Consider the following 19,125-nt stretch of genomic DNA (forward strand, 5'->3'; position numbering starts at 1 on the left):
GCAAATGATGGTTTACTTGTGTTACTGGAAAAACTATACTTACTTTGGTTTTATTTTCAGGGAAAGGCACTCCTAGGGGACATAAAATTAGTGATTACTTTGAGGTAAGTTAAATTTTTGGAAAAAGAAATCTCTAGTGACTTAAAAAAAAAAGAACCTAAATCCTTTCATTCATTTAAAGCTTTAGAAAGGAATATATTGCCCTTACTGTGCTCTCCTCCCCTTCCTCCCCACCTTCATCAGCCTGATGTTGCTCCATCTCTATAAGAGGAAACAGCTGCTGACTTCCTAAATTTAAATTTGTTCATGATGTGTCTTGTCTGTGATGATATAAAAATTCACAAATGAGGTGATTGTTTTCTTGGCCAGACTAGGTTTTGTGTCTTAGAAAGGTTGAAGTGGAATGACTTGGACTCTTCTTTTGTCCTCTGCCTGTAGTCCAGTGGAACCTGTAGTGAGCTCACCAGCCTATCCTTAGTGGTTGCTGAAGGGGACACTAACATACACTGTATTCCTGCTTCATGTATTTTGAGACAAGAAGGGAAAACATTCTTCTCTTATGTCTTTTCAAAACATGTGTACCTTCAGGTTTCTAGCCATGTTTTCCTTATATCTTGGTACATTTCTGCTGGAGCTTCTTGTTAAAATCTCATTGAAAAGATAGCAGAATTTGACTTACATGGCATTTTCTCTAGAATAAAATGTGTAGACTTAAAGGGACCATATATGATTAAGACCTGTTTGTGTATTAATCTTTTACTCGCCTTATCTGAAGCATAGTACTGTTGTGAATTATTCATATCCATTTTTCCCTGTTGGCCAGTTTGCTGGGGGAAGCGGGCCAGGAACCAGCCCTGGCAGAAGTGTTCCACCAGTTGCACGATCCTCACCGCAACATTCCTTATCCAATCCCTTACCGGTAAGCATTCACCTGGAGAAATGTGACACCTGTTGTAGGAGACCAAGAAGCCCAGGAACACTCAAGCAAAGTTTTCTTCCATTAATTACCCAGGGGGGGTGAAGTCTTAAGGAGAAACGTTCATAGCATTACCTGTGAATCACTTAACTTAAATTCAAATCTGTATCAGTCAGTTTACATTTTATAAGAGCTGATCCTGTTCTCCCGGTATAAATCGATTACTTCTAGGCCTGCAGCTCATTGTTCTATCAAGAAAGGGGGTTCCCGTCCAAACATTAGGTTTTTATCCTGGCCGGACATACATACTCCTGTAGTTTAATTCCTTTCAAAAAATTTTGATCAGCTCCTGGTATTTGACTTAATTGTATGGCTTGCTCAGTGATGTAGTAGACAAGCTAATGCTGCACAGATTTGGGATAGGTTTGTTCTCTGCCTGTGAGTGAGATCTGAAACTCTATAAAAACATCACAGCCAAGTTAGTGGTTCTCAGGCCGGGGTAGTTTATCCCCTCAGGGGACATTTGGCAATGTTGAAGTAATTTTTGGTCAGAACTAGAGGGTAGGTAGAATGATGCCATAGGCAACTGCTGGGAAGAGGCCAGGGATGCTGGTGTACATCCTGCCACGCACAGGATAGGCGCCCACAACAAAGAATCATCCAGTCCAGAATGGTACTAGTGCCAAAGTTGAGAATCCCTGAACCAGCTCATGTAGGATTTTATGTCAGTTCCCTCAAGTGCCTTTGGCTGATTTGTTGATACCATATGAGAACCCTGTACATAAGAGTGTATTATGTCCCTTGATGCCTCAGGTATTGCTGTGAGATCTTAGGGAAAAGGAAGACCAGAAGTTTTCATCCTAGGTCTCTGTTTCGGAAAGTTGCTTTTCTCTGCCTCAGCAGACTTGATTAATCTTGCTTTTTTTCTTAAGTAATTTAGTCTCTGTATTGTTAAACTATTTAAAAATGTCCTTCTTTCCTCTTCTGTCTCATGAAAACATGCGTTCATTAGGGTGATTATAATTAGTAAAGCACTTAGGAAAATGTATTCAGCTTGAAATTTTTTCTATGTCATCATTGCCATATTTAAAAATATTGTAAATGTTCAGTGTGTAGATAGGTTAGGTTGAGGTTTGTTAGCTGACTTTTGAGGAGACTTAGATCTGTATTTTTATTGTTTTAAACCAGTTACATGTTTTAAAATGTTAAATGGGATTGCAGAATATTCTATTTGGGACAAATATGATTTGTAGAATTTTGTTGTCTTACTACTCTTTTCTTCCTGAAAAAGGTTTTTTTTTTTTCATTTGGTTTTCAGTAATGTGACCACCCATCTATCATGTGTCCATTTAAGTCAGGTCTTAAGTGAAGACAAGAGAGAGGTACTCAAGTGATCCACTGACAGTCCTGCCACCTCTGTGAATGGTGGCTGGGCCTCATGATCGTGCAAATCTAAGTATGTCTTGGTTGCTAAAATAGAAACCAACCTTAATTTCCTTTTTCCATTGCATTTTATCCTCCTATCTTAGATTCTGTGCTTCATTGTTACAATCAACTGATTTGTGTATATCCTTCGATTCCCTTTCCCCACTCTCTCCATTATACTTCCCTGAAAAAAACTCAGCCCTGATTAAATCGAATTTCCACTTTTTCCTTGCCTGTATCTAAGCAGTTCAGCCTGGTTAGAGGAAAGCACATATACCCATGCTGGCTGATCTCACTTTAAGTTCGTGACCACCAACCTCATGAGCCTCTGAGTTGCTGCCAGTCCTATTATATTTCCATAGTTAATTCACCCTCCTGGATGAATATTTCGTATTTTTGTCATTTCCTGCAATCTTCCAGCAGCAATTCCTTCCCCTCTACTCTCTCAACTGATGAGTTTACTTTTTTATTTTACTAGGAAAATACAAGCAATCTAAAGAGAACTTTCTCATGTGCCTCTGCCAGCTCTACCAGGTTACTTGTATTCTTATCCATATATGCCTTTTAGGATGCATGAACTGGTGATGGGCATCAGTTTCCCTGAAAATTACATATGCACCTCTCCTTGCCATTTCTGTTTATATAACTAAATGAGTAGCTTAAAAAAACATATGTAGGACTTCCCTGGTGGTCCAGTGGTTGGGAATCTGCCTGCCAGTGCAGGGAACATGGGTTCGATCCCTGGTCTGGGAAGACTCCACGTGCCACAGAGCAACTAAGGTCGTGTGCCACAGCTACTGAGCCTGCGCACCCCAGAGCCCGTGCTCTGCAACAAGAGAAGCCGCCTCAATGAGAAGCCTGCACACAGCAATGAAGACCCAGAGCAGCCAGAAAAGATAGCTAAATAATTTTTTAAAAATCCACTAGCACAACAAATTGCTCTTTTTGCAGTCTACCCTGTCCCTGTAGATAACAGTTTACTGTGTCCAGTTTTTCAGATCATAACTTCATGCCCCATATCTCATCCATCAAAATCCTGTTTTCTTTTAAAAAAATACCCAAATCCACCCTCTTTTCTGTTCACTTGATTCTCTGATCAGTCTCTAAAGTAGTGTCCTTGTTTCTGCCTGTGTCTCACCTACTTTCAATATAGTAAGTAGCCAGAATGATTCTGTGAAAAATTTAAGTCAGATCCTATTCAGAAGTGGCCAGGGGCTTGTCCAGACTGTTCTAGGCTTACATGGTCTAGAAGCTCCTACATAATCTTTGCTCCCCACATCATCTGACTCCATCTGCTCCCCTTCTTCCTCATGCCACTCAAGCCGCACTGGCCTCCTGGAAGTTCTGTAAACACTCTGAAGCACTCTACTTCAGCGCCTTTGTACCTGCTATTTCTTTTTCCAAGAATAGCGTGATGAGCAAGTCCTTCATCAGACTGTTGCTCAAAAATGACCTTGTCAAGAGAGGTCTCTCCTGGCCAACTTCTTTGAATAACAGTCCCTCTCACCTTGTAACTCTTTCCCCTAATCCTGCTTTAATTCTTAGTTATTACTATCTGGCATATGTATTTAAAATTTGATATATATATTTAAATTTTTATTGATTCATATTTATACATATAAAAGAGTATACATGTACATCTACAGCTTAATGAATGTTCACCAACTGTACTAGTACAAGAAACAAAATACCAGCCCCTCCAGAAAGTCCCTTATGTTCCCTTCCATTTATTAGCCCCCTCCCTGCAATTGGGGATAGCTACTGTCCTAACTTCTAATAGTAGCATAGATGAGGTTTTTTTTGTTTTTATACAGTGTATAAAAGGAATCACACAGTATATAATATACCCTGGTGTCTAGTTTCTTTCATTCAACATTACTTTGGTGAAAGTCATCCATTTTGTGTGTTCTAGATCATTCACTGTCGTCATTGTGTGGCATAATTTTATTTTTATTTAATTTACATATCTTAATTTTTAACTATACAGTTAGTTTGTTGCCCATCATCTTCCACCAGAATGTTGATCCCAAGAGAACTGGACCTTTGTTCTATTTACTACTATTTCCATCTCTTACACTGTTTGTTACATAAAGGTGTAATCACTTTAACTGTTTCCCTCACTCCTTGACATAGAAGAGAGATCTTGTTCCGTGTTTAGTCTCTAACACCCAAAACAGTGTTGGGTACACAGTGGGAACTCAAGACTATTTGTTGAAAGAGAAGAATAGAAGAACAGATAAAGAATTATTTTAGCTTTTCCCCCTCCTAAGTGATTCTTCTATATTTTTTGTTAAATAGAGAAAAGTACACAAACTCTGAGCCTGTGAGTTCAGGAGTTGGTAAACTACAGCCTACAACTGCCAGGCCGAGAATGATTTTTAGATTTTTTGAGTTGTAGAGACAAAGAAGAATATGTCACAGAGTTATGTTGCCTGGAAAGCCTAAAATATTTCCGTCTGGTCCTTCACAAAAAAATATTTCCAGGCAGTCATTATGAAGTTAATTCCATTAATCATTACTTAGGTCAGAAAGTAAAATATTTCCAGCACCCTGGAAACCTTCCCTGATCACAACTCCCTCCCAATACTCTAGAAACAACCACTGTTCTAATTTTTGTGATTATCATTTGCTTTTCTTTATAGTGTTGTCATTATGACAGTTTTGTTAATCATGGGATTTAATCACCATGTTTAAATCTTCTGTATTCTGACTTTTGGCTGTTTGTTCTGTCAATTACTAAGAGAGGTAATCATGACTGTCATGATTATGGGTCTACTTTGTTTCTTCCTGTATTTATATTTTTCCTTTATGTATTACTAAGTGATTCTCTCTATTTCTCCTGATACTTTTTGCTCTTAATGCAGTTTATCTGATATTAGTATATTCAAACCACTGCATAGTGTAAATATTTCTGTTTTTATATTGTCAGCTTTTCATTTATTATGTTTTCAGTATATCTGACAAATACATAGTTGAAATTTTTTTCTTTATTCAGTCTAAAATCTTTTTTAAGGGAATTACCTAGTGATCCAGTGGTTAGGAGTCAGCACTTTAACTGCTGGGGCCTAGGTTTGATCCCTGGTTGGGGAATTAAGATCCTGCAAGCTGTGTGGCATGGTCAAAAAAAAAAATCTTTTTTAAACTTCAGTATTTATTCTGTTTACATTAATAAACAATCCTTATGTTGGTTTTAAATATTCTGGCTTTTAATGCATCTGTTGTTGCCTATTTCTTGCCTATTCTGTGTTACTGTTTCCTTCAATTCTTGTTTTCATTTGGATTCAAAAATGATTTCATGCTTTTCTCCTCCACTAGTAGGTAGATCCTGTGTGGTGTTTCTCTTAGAAGTTACCACAGGTGTCTTTAATGTGCCAGAGTTTGATGTTAACAGTAGCCTAGTTACATGATAACTTTGATTCCATTTCTGTGCTGCTGCCTTGGTGGTGGTGGTATAGGTTTATATTTTGCCTTAAAAAATATATATCTATATCTCACAGAGCATTATTATGCTGTCAGTGTTCATTTAGATTTATCCATGTACTTATTTACCTCTTTCTTTGTACTTCTTCCCTTTTTACATATCACACCTTCCACTTTAGGGAAGAAGTGGAAGTGAAAGAGTGGACTACTTCTGCCTTCCATAGTCCTTAATACAGTATTTATCTGCTGGGGGTTAACTCTCTAGGTTTTTGTTTGCTGAAATAACTTTATTTTGCCCTTTTTCTTGAAAGATATTTATGCTGTGTATATATCTAGATTGTTTTTTTTCCCCCACACACAGTTAGGTATATCGTTACCATTTTTTTGGTTCCCCTTGTTACAACTGAGAAAATAGTTTTCATTTACTTATTATTTCTTTGAAAGAAACTGCTCTGCTTCCCCTACCCACACCTACCCTTCTCCCCCCAACCCCCAGGCTACTTAACTTTGTGGTGGTGTGTGCAGTTTTGCTGTGAGACATCCTTTTATTTCTCTTCCATGTAACTTGTTGGGCTTCTGGTATTTGTGGGTTGCTGTCTTGTACCATTTCTGAATAGTTATTAGCCATTGTCTCTATCTCAGTCCTGTTCTCTTTTTCGTTCTCCTATAAAATTTCAGTGAACCGTGTTAGACTGTCTCACTTTATCACCATGCCCCTTCATTTCTTTTTTCTTTTTCTTTTGGTGTCTGTGCTCCATTCTGGATAGTTTCTTGCCTTTCAGTTCTCAAATTCTCTGTTTTGGTGTATCTAATTTGCTGCATTGGATTCTTAATTTTTGTTATTTTATGTTCCCTGCAGATATAGTCAAACTGTCTTTTATTTCTTGAGTAATCTGGTAGACATAGTTGTTTTAAATCTGTTAATTTTTGTATTTGAAGTTTTAAAAAAATCTGTTTCTGCTATATCTTATTTTTCCTAGTTGTTGCTCACGTCTTTATTTCTTTTATGCTTTGGTTGTCTGTGTGCTGTTCATTGTACCTGAAAAATTATTTGTGAGATTTCTTTGAGGTCTAAGATGAAGATATGTCTCTCCAGGGAGAATTTTTGTTTACTTCTCTCGAGTGTCTAGAGAGTCTACCAGTCTCTACAAACTCCTGAATTCGCGGCTTGCTCTGTTTGTTTGACTTACTAGATAGTTTCTTTCAACCAGACAAGCAGTATTGATTTGGATTGTATTAACTTTTCTCAGGAGAGCTGGCACCCCCTGCATGGCCAAGGCAACTGTTGCAGCTCCCGGAGGGCGGGAGGACTATTTCTTCTGGCTTACATTTTTCCCTGATGTTTTAACCCTTTGAAAGTACAGCTTAAAGTGGGAAGGGTTTCATATTGAGCGTCCTAAGCTGGATGGGCTTTGGCCTATGATTATCCACTTGGCAACATGGTGCCCAGGGATTGGAAAGTCAAGATCTTAGGGTGTTCTTAGGGCAAATGTGACTTTGATGCTTCTTTTACTACCTGTTTTGTGTTCCTTATTTCCGTTAGATTTTGCCATGACAAATCCCTACTATTTTGTCAGCTTTTCAATGCTTTTAATATCTTTTTAAAAAAACATTTTGTCCTGTCTTTATAGTTGTTTTCTAAAGGAATGTTGGTACAAACATCCCAACCTGCTGTATTTCCAGAGATATTTAAAGATCTTTTAAGCCCTTGGCAAGTAATTATTGAATGTATGACAGAATGATTTGTTTTAATATTGTAGCTTCAATGATAACAGTGTGCCAGGTAGTGAGATTATTGTTGTTAAGTATTACAGGTATTCTGGAGCCTGCATTTAAATTTATTGGGTGGGATAAGAATGTTGTTTTTAAGGAGGTGTGGCTTTTACTCATAGATTAAAAAAAAAAACAACTATAAATTCTTTTTTCCAGATCACTATGATTAGTCTGTTTTACTTGTATTTTCTAAAGTGAAAATGTTAGTTTTCCCTGATAAAGGGATGCATGCTGATTATGAAAGTCCAATAATTCAGAAGTGGTAAAATATAAAGTCCTTTCCACAAGAGCTATTATTAAATAGTTTAGTGGGCATATATGTATACATGTATGTTCATATAGCAGATTCCCTCATTTCCATTGTATAAATTTATCTAGACGATAGACTTAAATATTTTGTATTCTCTAGTAATGCTGTAATGAATATCCTTGTTTGTACATCTGTGCTTATGCATTTGTTTCTTTTGGATAAATTTCCAAAGGTTAGTTCCCAAGTCAAAGAATATGCACGCTTTAAAATGTCATCACATGAATGGATAAAGAAGATGTGGTGTGTGTACACACGCACACTGGAATATTACTCAGCCATTAAAAAGAATGAAACGGTACCATTTGCAGCAACACGAATGGACCTAGAGATGATCATACTAAACGAAGCAAGCCAGACAGAGAAAGGCAAATACCATATAAAATCACTTATATTGGAATCTTAAAAAATGATACAAATAAACTTATTTATAAAATAGAAATAGACCCACAGACATAGAAGACAAACTTACGGTTATAAAGGGGAAAGGGTGGATGTATAGGAGTTTGAAATTAACATATTAATATATACACTACTATATATAAAATAATAACCAACAAGGACTTACTGTATAGAGCAGGCAACTGTATTCATATTTTATAATAACTTATAAAGGAAAAGAATCTGAGAAAGAAAATATGTGTTCAGTTACATAAATATAACCGAATCACTTTTCTGTATACCTGAAACTAACATAGCATTATAAATCAACTATGCATCAGTTTAAAATAAAATGAAAAATCATCACATAATTGCTAGCAGGTCATCAGCAGTTTGAGAGTCCCAATTTCTTCCTATCCTTCTAATAGTGAATTTTACATAATAGTCTTTGCTAGTGAGAAAAATACCTTGTTTTAAATTGCATTTCTTCATCAGTGATATTAAACATCTTTTCATATGTTTAGTGGCCTTTTGGATTTCTCTTTTAATGCTTATTCAGTTCCTTTGCCTATTTATTCAAGTATTTGCTTTGTCTTGCTGATGGGTAGGAACACATTATTTATTAAGATTGTTAGCTCATTGTCACTTATGGTGTGAATATTTTCTGCCTCTTTATAATTTGTTTTTTAACTTGTTTATGTCCACTTGCACCATTCAGAAGTCAAAAAATTAGAAGTGATCAAATTTATCAATGTTTTTCTCTTCATGACTTATTACTAGTTTTGTCTTATTCTTAGATGTTCCTATACGGTTTGTGTTTTTAATGTCATGTTTAAAAAGCCCTCACCACTAGAAAGTCATAATAGCATTTGTTTATATATTCTTATAATTTTTATGTATACTATAAGGAAGTAATGTACTTTTCCTTTTGTCTAATATCTATGTACATATCCTGTCATCTTTGTAATAAAATTCCCACTAATTAGAAATGCAGTATAATCACAGATTATACATCCGTTTTATATGGGTCTCTTTCTGATTTTTCCGTGCCACTGATTAGTCTGCTTGTTCCTTTACCAGTATTATGCTTATTTGGTTAATGTTGCTTTGTTCTTCTTGTTTAGTCGCTAAGTCATGTCCAAGTCTTTGCAACCCCATTGTACTGGAGCCCACCGGGCTCTCCTATGTCCATGGGGTTTCCCAAGCAAGAGTATTGGAGTGTGTTGTCATTTCCTTCTCGGAATCATCCCGAGCCAGGGTTGTCTCCTGCACTGGCAGGTGGAGTCTTAAACACTGAGCCACCAGAGAGGCCAGTGTTACCTTGCAGTAAGTTTTAATAGCTGGTCAGGTTTCCCTGGTACCCTTTATCAAAAATTACATGGCTAATTTTGATTATTTTTCCAAGTGAACCTCAGAACTAAAATGTGAAAATCCATAGAAACAATCTCCCCAAAGAGCAGAGGAGACTCTAGATGATCGACCGCTGTACTACCACAGCACCTTTTCTTGCAAAAACAGAAACAAAAATACACAAAAAGCCCTAAGCACTGGCTTTTAGTGAGATTTGACATATATAAAATTTGAACTCAGGAGCATAGTGTTTTGCCATTTAACGGTGGTTGTCTTTTATGTTTGTCAGTGAGCTATAGTTTTTGTTTTACGTGTAATCTGCGTATTGTTTCCTTCTAAGTATTTTACAGATAATTTTGAATCTGATTTTTTCCTGATGCTGCTTGTTCTGATTATAATCAAGTTGTTGATATATGGAGAAGTTATTGATTTTTGTGTATTTATTTTATATTTGGCCATCTTACTAAACTCTTATTTGTTGTTTTTCAGTTGATTTGTTTGGTTTCCTTTGTGAATAGTTATATCATCCAAAATTGACACTTTCTAATGTTTGATATTTTCCAGTGTTTATACCTCATATTGTTTTCCTTATCACTTTGGCTAAAAATTCTATGATAATGTTGAATGACTGTGATATTAACATGTTAACCCCTGTTTAGTTCCTAATTTTAATGAAGGTATCTCAAGTATAGCACCATTAATTACAGTTATGTTTATTTCTGAAAAAATACTCTGTTGAATTATAAATGGAATCCTGTAGTTTTTTTAAGTATTGCCCAACAATGTGCAAATCTTTTTGCATCTAAATGAAAGAATATTGATTCTCTGCCCTCCCACACCAACATTAATGTAGTGAATTACATTAGTAGATAGAATAATGAACTATCCTTACATTTTACATTTAATAAGCCATACATAATTGTGGTATATTATTCTTTTGTTTGTATTTATTTTATATTTTCCATATGGGTATAATATGGTAATAGAATAGAATAGAGAGTGAAGTAAGTAGGGGCCAAATGCCTTAATCTTTATTAACCTAGAGGTTAGAAATAGCATTTCCTTGTAGAATTGAGGGTATAATGAAGTTATTTGTTGAACTCTACAAAGTAACCTGCAAATTCAGAGTTCTGTAAATATAGAACCATTAAAATGTACTTAGATAGGTCATAATCCAGTGATAATGTTACTGTACTCTCCATATTTGTTTTCAGAGGGTTTTTTTTTTTAAGTCCTTCTTATATCTGATAACTGTGTTTTAATCTGTTGCACATTTTGGCAGTATCAGATGTTTTCTTTGTCATGTAATTTGTGTGTTTTCTTTCATGTTTTCCAGCGGCGAGTAGAACAGCCTCTCTATGGTTTAGATGGCAGCGCTACAAAGGAGGTGTCAGAGGAGCAGTCTGCCCTGCCAACGCTTATGTCAGTGATGCTGGCAAAACCTCGGCTCGACACAGAGCAGCTGGCACAGAGGGGAGCTGGCCTCTGCTTCACTTTTGTCTCAGTGAGTACTGAGGCTGCGTTTATGCACATCCTTGTTTTCCTGGAGCTGAGATGGAGTTTGAGTAAGGATTTTGGTAGAGAGATGATGATTTCTAACTCTGTGTTACCTGTAAAGATGTGTGCTTGTGCTCGGCCCCGCTTGGCTCAAGGCACTGAGAGAGACTGCTTTATCAAAGTCTGAGTGTCCTGTGGGATGGAAAACACAACCTTAGGTTGACAAAGAACAGCAAATACAGATTAAATTCCATTACAAATTAAAAATAAAATCTCCAGACTCCAACCATCACTTATTTGAAGTAATAGTCAAGTTAATAAAATATTAGTGTGGGGACAGGCACGCTTACTAGTCATTTTCCCCTCTATGGTATCTGGACAGCCTGCATGCTTGCTTTCTCTCATTTCTTCAGAGTATTAGCACAGTTGCTTTTCCAAGACTGTTTGGCTACCTGTTTGTTCCTTTCAGCTTACTTCTTCCTTGAAGAACAGGAATTTGATTATTATAAATGTTTGACCCCATCTGTTTATTTGCCGAGTTATAATGCAGTTTGACTTAAAAGTTGTTGCTTTTCTTGGTTTCTTTACCCTGCCAAGGACCTGTTTGTTTTCAGTGATGCAGTAAAGCAACAGAAAGCCCCATTGCCCTATCCTGCCATTTTTAGGGCCTTCTTCAGAGCTAACAATACCATTGATCAACGTTTCTTTCTCTGTTACTGGTTCATTTTCTCCAGTAATCTGTTTCCTCCTTATTTCCTCCATGGTTTCTGAGCAAATAAATCTCTATAATCTCTGGGATTAACCCACGTATGATTGTATTAAAAAAAGGCCATGAAATGGTGGGTGTCTTAAGGAAAGGAGATAAAAATAATAAAATAATTAGATAGGGATCATTGTGTATTATTTGAATCCCTTCTGCCCTTCCTTCCTTCTCTCATTCTTTCCTTCCTCAGCTTAAAACAGTACCCATGTATTACCTCACAGTTCTTTAAGTTTGGGGGTAATTTATTGCTGAGCAATAGAGAACTAATACATGTGGCTTTATCTTTACTGCCTCCTTTTTCCCTCATATTCTACATCTAATCTATCAGAAAACATTCTTACATCTAGAATCTGACCATCTCTCACCATCTCCACTGCCACCATGATGGCCCAGCATCTCTTTGCTTTGGAATACGTTCTTATAGAGGAGTAATATGGTAATCACATCTGAAGAAGGAACATGGAAATAGTATAAAAATCAAAGGCCTAGAAGCTTTGATATAGTTCAGTTTCTCTTTGCTTCTCTGCAGTTCCAACTGGGATATAAACAGTGAGATAAAAAAAGGAGAAAAGCAAAAAAGTTAGCTTAACAAATGTTGGTTAATAGAGACAAGCGTTTCCTTTAAAAAAAATAAAAGGCAAAGGCTATGAACAGGCAGTTTTAACAGGGGAAAAAAAAGGACGAATGTCTAAATGTGGAAAATTGGTTAACTTTAGACATAGAGAAATGCAAAATAAAATAACTTATCAAATTGACAAGGACTAGTAAATTTGGTGATTCTTGGTGCAGGTAGTGGTTTAGATACACATACAGTGCCATGTGTATGTATAAATTGGTACAGTCATTTGGACAAGTTGGCAGTATATCTCAGTGTTAAGTTTACATATCCTTGGGTCCCGAAATTCCATTCCCATGAACTACACAAAGATGTTTATTGTATTGTTTATAAATTGCAAAAATCTGGAAGCAGTGTCCTTCCACAGTGTTTCAGAGGAACTTCTAACAAGAATACCTGTTATCTCCACGTTGCTAAGTCCGGCAATCAGTTCTCAGAACTTATTCAATATAATTCATTAGCTGCAGTTGGTCAGTCCCTTCTTCTCTAAGCACATGGTCTTTTCTTTGCTTCTGCCTTTTTGATTCTTCTTCATTTCCTGGATCTCCAAATATTGGAGTGCCCCGGGGCTCAGTCTTCAGTCTTCAGTCCTCTTGTATGCCATCTTTCAGTAAGGAGAGTCTCGTTTAGTTTCTTACTTTCAGTCATCACCTATACTCAGAAGACTTCCAAATTTACATCTGCAGCCCAGAGCCCTTCCCTGAATTCTGGACCTATGTAGTCAGTTGTCTGTGTCTAATAGGCATACCAAATTTAACACAACCGAAGCTGAATTCTTCACTTTGTTCCCCCATTCCAAACCCCATTTCTTCCACATCTCAGTAGTTACCAGCTCTCAGCTTACAATTGTTCAAAAATCCTGGAGTCATTCTAGTCTTATCTCTTTATTTTATATCCTAATTCTGAATCCATCAGCAAGTCTACTGATTTTATCTTCCAAATATATTCAGAATCCTGCCGCTTCTCCTGCCCTTAATGATGACCACTCAAATCTCGTCTCCCACTGAGATCATGGTGGCAGCTCCTACCTGAGCTGTTAGCGTCTGCCTTTGTTCTCAGCAGATCAGAGTGATCCCATTGGAGCTTAAGTCCAGGCATGCCACTCCCCTGCTCACAAGTGTTTATAATGGCACATAATGCCTTGCATGGCCTGTTTCCCACCACTTTGACATCTGTTACTACTGCCTCCCTCCCTCACCAAGTTCGATCCTCACGGGCTGCCTTTCTTCTTGAAATACTACCTGTTGTCTCTCACCTCAGGGCCTTTATCTTAACATTCTTCCTCTAGATATCACCTTGCCTTGTCCCCTTGGTTCTCTCTAGTCTCTGCTTAAGTCTCCAGCCTATTAGAAAGGCTGTATTGTATAAGATAGCACTCCTTCCTGCTCCCCCCAAACGTTATATAGCTGCTGTGCCCTAATTTTTCTTCTTAGCCTTATCACCAGCTTACCTGCTATAATTTACTTCTTTGTCTCACTCCTCACTCCTATCCTAACTCCCCTCCACTGAAGTGTAAGCTGCATCAGGTCAAGGACTTAACTTTGTTCACTTCTGCACCGCCAACGCTGGAACAGGATCTGCTCTCATATACATGCAGTTTAATTATATGTTGTATGAATTAATGAAGCCATCTTTCATATAAGGACTAGTTAAATAAAATATAGTATATATATACAATGGGATGCTCTACAGTTGACCAATGAAGTGAGATAGACTTTTATGTCGTTTGTAGACTTTTTTTGGCCATGGAATCCCTTGCATTTCCATATAATTTTTAGGATCAACTTTTCAGTTTCTGTAAACCAGACCAGATGGAATTTATAGCAGTTGTGCTGACTCTGCAGATTAATGTGGGGCAGTATTGCCCTCATCAAAAAAAGTAGGTATATGTGCTGGCAATGAAAGACCGATAGATCAATACTGATAAGTAAAAATAGGTGGCAGAATATTATGAGTCTGATCCTTTGAATGTTTGATCCCATGGATGTCCATGGCATTCTCTAGGCCAGAATACTGGAGTGGGTAGTCTTTCCCTTCTCCAGGGGTTCTTCCCAACCTAGGGATCGAATCCAGGTCTCCTGCATTGCAGGCGGATTCTTTACCAGCTGAGCCACAAGGGAGGCCCGTTTAAAATCATATTGCTACATAATTTTATGTATTTCAACATAGGAAATTTGATTTTCAACATTATAAACATATAATTTTCTAAATTGTAAAAGTAGTATATGTGCATGACCTACGAATAATTGAAGTGATAGAGAAGAGTGAAATTCTTTCCTTTGTATTCCTGAGATAACCACTGTTAAGAGTTTGTTTTAGATTTTGAACTGAATTCCATTTTAACTTCAGATTATCTTTTATGTACTCAACACTCTCCATTGTGAGAGATGTTTAACGTACCCAGCTTCCTTTTTCATCTTTCAGCTTTTTAGTTATTACTACATTGTTTGTGATATTTAGTTTGTTATTTTAACTATAATTGAATTGTTTCTGCTTTATAAATTATTCTAAAAATTGAAAACATTTAAGGAGCATTTAGAGTATTATGATTGTTTCATTATTGTGCACCGTAAAACCGAGTGATTTTATTGGATTCACTGAGAAGAAAACAGTCCTAGTCACTGAATTAGTTTAGATTGAATGAGACAGTTATAGTTGTCAAGGTCTAAAAGGTTTCTTTAAATATATATATAAGGTCTGTTATTTCCTCAAAAGCTACATCTTTTAACATTATATAAGATGTTCTTAAATGCTTTAATTTTTAGAAATGTAGTTTGCAGATTTTTTTTGGCTGTGGGATCCCTTGTATTTCCATATGAATTTTAGGATCAGCTTTTCAGTTTCTGTAAACAGACCAGATGAAATTTATAGCAGTTGTGCTGACTCTGCAGACTAATTTGGGGGAGTAGACTTCATAAAAATATTGTTTTCCAGTCCATGAATATGAGATATCTTTCCATTTATTTAGGTATCTTTAATTTCTTATTAGTAATAAAATTTGGAATTTTTGGTGTGTAGATTTTGCCCTTGTTTTGTTCAAATTATTTCTAAGAGTTTATTCTTTTTCATGTTATTGCAAATGTTTTTCAGAGATGGCCTTTTTTGGTATTGAAAAAGTTCCCTTCTTTTCTGAGTTCATTGAGTTCATCATGAAAGGGTATTCGATGCTTTCTCTACATCTGTTGAGATGATCATATGGTATCTTTTTGTTCTTGAGGTCTGTCCACTATTTGTCTTGTCCTTGTCATGTCGTAGCCTTTTTTTAGTCTTAAAAAACCTTTTACCTCAGAGAAGCTTTATTTTAGTATTCTTAGATTTTTCTTTCCCTCTGCTCTTTTCCTCCTAAAGCCTGTTAGATAGTTTTGAAGCCTCTTCCTGTTCATGTTGCTTAACTTTTCTTTCATGCTACTTGATTTTGTTTCTTCCTCTGGGAGATTTTCTTGACATTGTCTTTCAGATTTTCTGTATTCAGTTCTGTGCATTTTGTTACTTAGCTCGTCTGTTCACTTTTTAGAATATTGATACTCTTATCTTGTCATCAGTATTCTAAAAAGTGAATAGACGAGCTAAGTAACAAAATGCACTTATCTTGTCATCCTGGCGTGCTACGATTCATGGGGTCGCAAAGAGTCGGACACGACTGAGCGACTGAACTGAACTGAACTATCTTGTCATATTAATTTTTCATGTTCTTTACTGCCTTTTCATTTTTATAGATGCAGTATCCTTTTAACCCTCTTTGAACGTATTTTATTTTTTAAGTTGTTTTTATTGAATTCTCTGTTTTCTCTTGGATCAGGTTTTGTTTTTTCTTGTTGGATCTTCACTTTGTGCTGTCGGTTTTCTTGAAAAATGTATCTTGTTTTAGTTGAATGAAATACTATTAGAGTGCTTTAGCATAGGTTATTGGCATGGATTTTTCCCTGCAGTGGCATTGTACTGCTTCCCAAATAGCCCTCCATTGATGTGTGTGTGTGTGAGTGTTATCCCTGTGTAAGCATCTGGTCAGCTCTCAGCAGAAAAACCAGCTCCTTTACAAACATGGAAGTAAGGAGGGCGTTGTTCTGCCGGGTAACTCTTTAACTCTTAGCAGTGTATTCCACATATTCCTCCATTCTGTCAGTTGTAGGGGGCAGGGATACTGTACTTTCTTTGCTATTTTCCTTAGGACACAATATTCACACCAGAAGCCCCTCCCCCTAGACTCACTCATTTTCCATTTTAAATATTTACATGTTTGTTTTTTTAATTTAAGAGACCAATTCTTGTGTTTTACCCTTGGTTCAGAAGCAGTAGTATCCATGGCTCTCACTATGCAAGGGAGAGATCAAGAGGGGACCTTGTTGGACTATATAGGTTTTAAATGTCTGATAATTGTTCCATGGGTCACTCCTGGTAAAGGTAAATCTCAGTGTGGGGCTTTGGAGGAGTTCTCTTGAAAAGAACCAGCCTGTTTTACTGCTGGTGTTTTCAGCTGTGAATTTATTTTACTTTCTCTATCAGTCTGATCCCAAATGCTTTTGAATGTTTCTTAAAATTTAAAGTTTTTAAAAATTTCTGATTCTTAATTCTCCTTTGTTTCTTAATGCTATTAGGGTTTCATTTAGAAAGAAAATCTTCCAAGAATCAGTAGGACTTTGGGAAATCTAGCCTGTAATTATGAATTAGAAGCCAATACTACTCTAATTGGAACGAAGAATGCGGAAGTCTGGGAAGGATGTTTTGCCGAGTAAGGGTTGGGCTAAATTTACAACTACAGTGGTCTGCTTAGCAAGGCCATCAGCTTCTCATTTCTTGAGAACATGATCCTGTAATTGTGGACTCAGGAGACTAAGCTGTCTTTGTTTTCCAGTGTTGCATTTCTAGTGTTTAACACAGGACCAGGCACAGAGGTTCATAATTAATACTGAATGAATGATAAGAATTAGAGTATTTTCATGGATTCACTTGTCACAGTAGGTCCTTATATTTTTGTAGTTCTCCTATCTTTTGTAAGTATTATTTTCATTTTCATGAGGATTTGCTTACTTCTGTCCCACTGACTCAGTTAACTTTCTGCAGTTTTACTTCTTATCATGGGCTATTTATATGTACATTTTACAGAGAGCTTTAATTTGGAAACATCTCCTTGAATAACATTCTAGCACCCTTTGTTTGCTGAAAGAAAACTTAGAAATGAGCACATGTTAAAAAAGGAAAAAGCATTAAAAAAAATAAAAAACCCATATCCCCAAATCTAGAAGTTTACAGAAAGAGACTTTTAGCCTGTCATGTGATTCTTGTTGGTGTTTATTATAAAAGCAGCTCAGTAATATTTAGAGATAGATTTTAAAAGGATAGGATTTTAAAAGCAATCTAATGATAACTGAAGGAGATAATGGTTATATCACAATGCAGTATAGTATGTGAGTTTTACAATCCTAACCCTTCATCAATAGGACGAGGTTAGGTTTGCCACATTGCAGGAAGAGTGGGGAACATTATCAGTTATTTAGACCCTCCTAAACCTGGCTCTAATCACTGCTCTGACATACAGGCTGTGTACATTGTTATATCTCTTTGAGACTGACTCCTCATTTTTTACTTTTTGATCCCCACAATTCTCTCTTCTCCTTGGGTTCTTGTATGGAATGTGAGAACCTGGAATGACCCTATCGTCTCTTCTCTTTGACTGCTTATTTCCTTCAAATTTTAACTCTGATATTATTTTATCAAGGAATTTACCCTCAATTCATTAAGTTAGGTTAGGTACCTTGTTGTGTATGCTTATAGCACATATCCTTAATTGCAGTTTTGTATTATATGATTGTTTAACAGTTTCTGTCAACAAGTATTTATCCAGTGCTTAATACACCTTTTCTTGGTTTATGAGTTTCATAAAGCAGAGTGATGATTGGGCCTTTAGGTTTAGTTTCTGTTTTTCTTGGCCATTGTGTCCTGAGCACCTAACATGATACTTAGATGAGGATGTTTCAGTGAGTACTTAATGAATGAATAGATAAAAATGGAGATGATATTATCGCCTACCTTACAAGACTGTTGTGAGCTTTCAGTTTAGTTGAGTGTATGAAGTGCTTAGCTTGCTTGTGGCCTGTTCACAGCAGTACCTATAATGGCTGACATGAGACAGTCAGTGTACTGTGCTCATAGAGATTGGTTACTGTGGATGCAGAGAGCCCTCAGTTCTTATTCCCTCACTGACTAGCTCTGTGACCCCACATAGGTGCTTAATATCTCAGATTTGCATTTTCTTTATCTATAAATGGAAATAGCAGCACCTCCTTTTACGGTTTTGTAAGGTAATCCAAGTCTGTGCCCTGACCAGTAATGCTGAAGAAGCTGAAGTTGAATGGTTCTATGAAGACCTACAAGACCTTTTAGAACTAACACCCAAAAAAGATGTCCTTTTCGTTATAGGGGACTGGAATGCAAAAGTAGGAAGTTAAGAAATACCTGGAGTAACAGGCATATTTGACCTTGGAGTACAGAATGAAGCAGGGCAAAGGCTAATAGAGTTTTGCCAAGAGAACGCACTGGTCATAGCAAACACCCTCTTCCAACAACATAAGAGAAGACTCTACACATGGACATCCCCAGGTGGTCAATACTGGAATCAGATTGATTATATTCTTTGCAGCTGAAGATGGAGAAGCTCTATACAGTCAGCAAAAACAAGA

General features: G+C 36.7%; 1 protein-coding gene across 1 annotated transcript in view; it reads left to right on the forward strand.

Moving 5' to 3' along the window:
* TLK2 (tousled like kinase 2) overlaps positions 1-19,125 on the forward strand; it is a 125,039-nt gene that overhangs the window by 50,631 nt on the left and 55,283 nt on the right. Inside the window, exons 5-7 of the mRNA XM_052657156.1 lie at positions 61-104; positions 824-919; positions 10,909-11,076. Coding sequence (XP_052513116.1) covers positions 61-104; positions 824-919; positions 10,909-11,076 — 308 coding nt within the window. The remainder of the gene's footprint in view (positions 1-60; positions 105-823; positions 920-10,908; positions 11,077-19,125) is intronic.

The sequence above is a fragment of the Budorcas taxicolor genome, chromosome 19 (assembly GCF_023091745.1).
Source record: "Budorcas taxicolor isolate Tak-1 chromosome 19, Takin1.1, whole genome shotgun sequence".
Lineage (NCBI taxonomy): Eukaryota > Metazoa > Chordata > Mammalia > Artiodactyla > Bovidae > Budorcas > Budorcas taxicolor.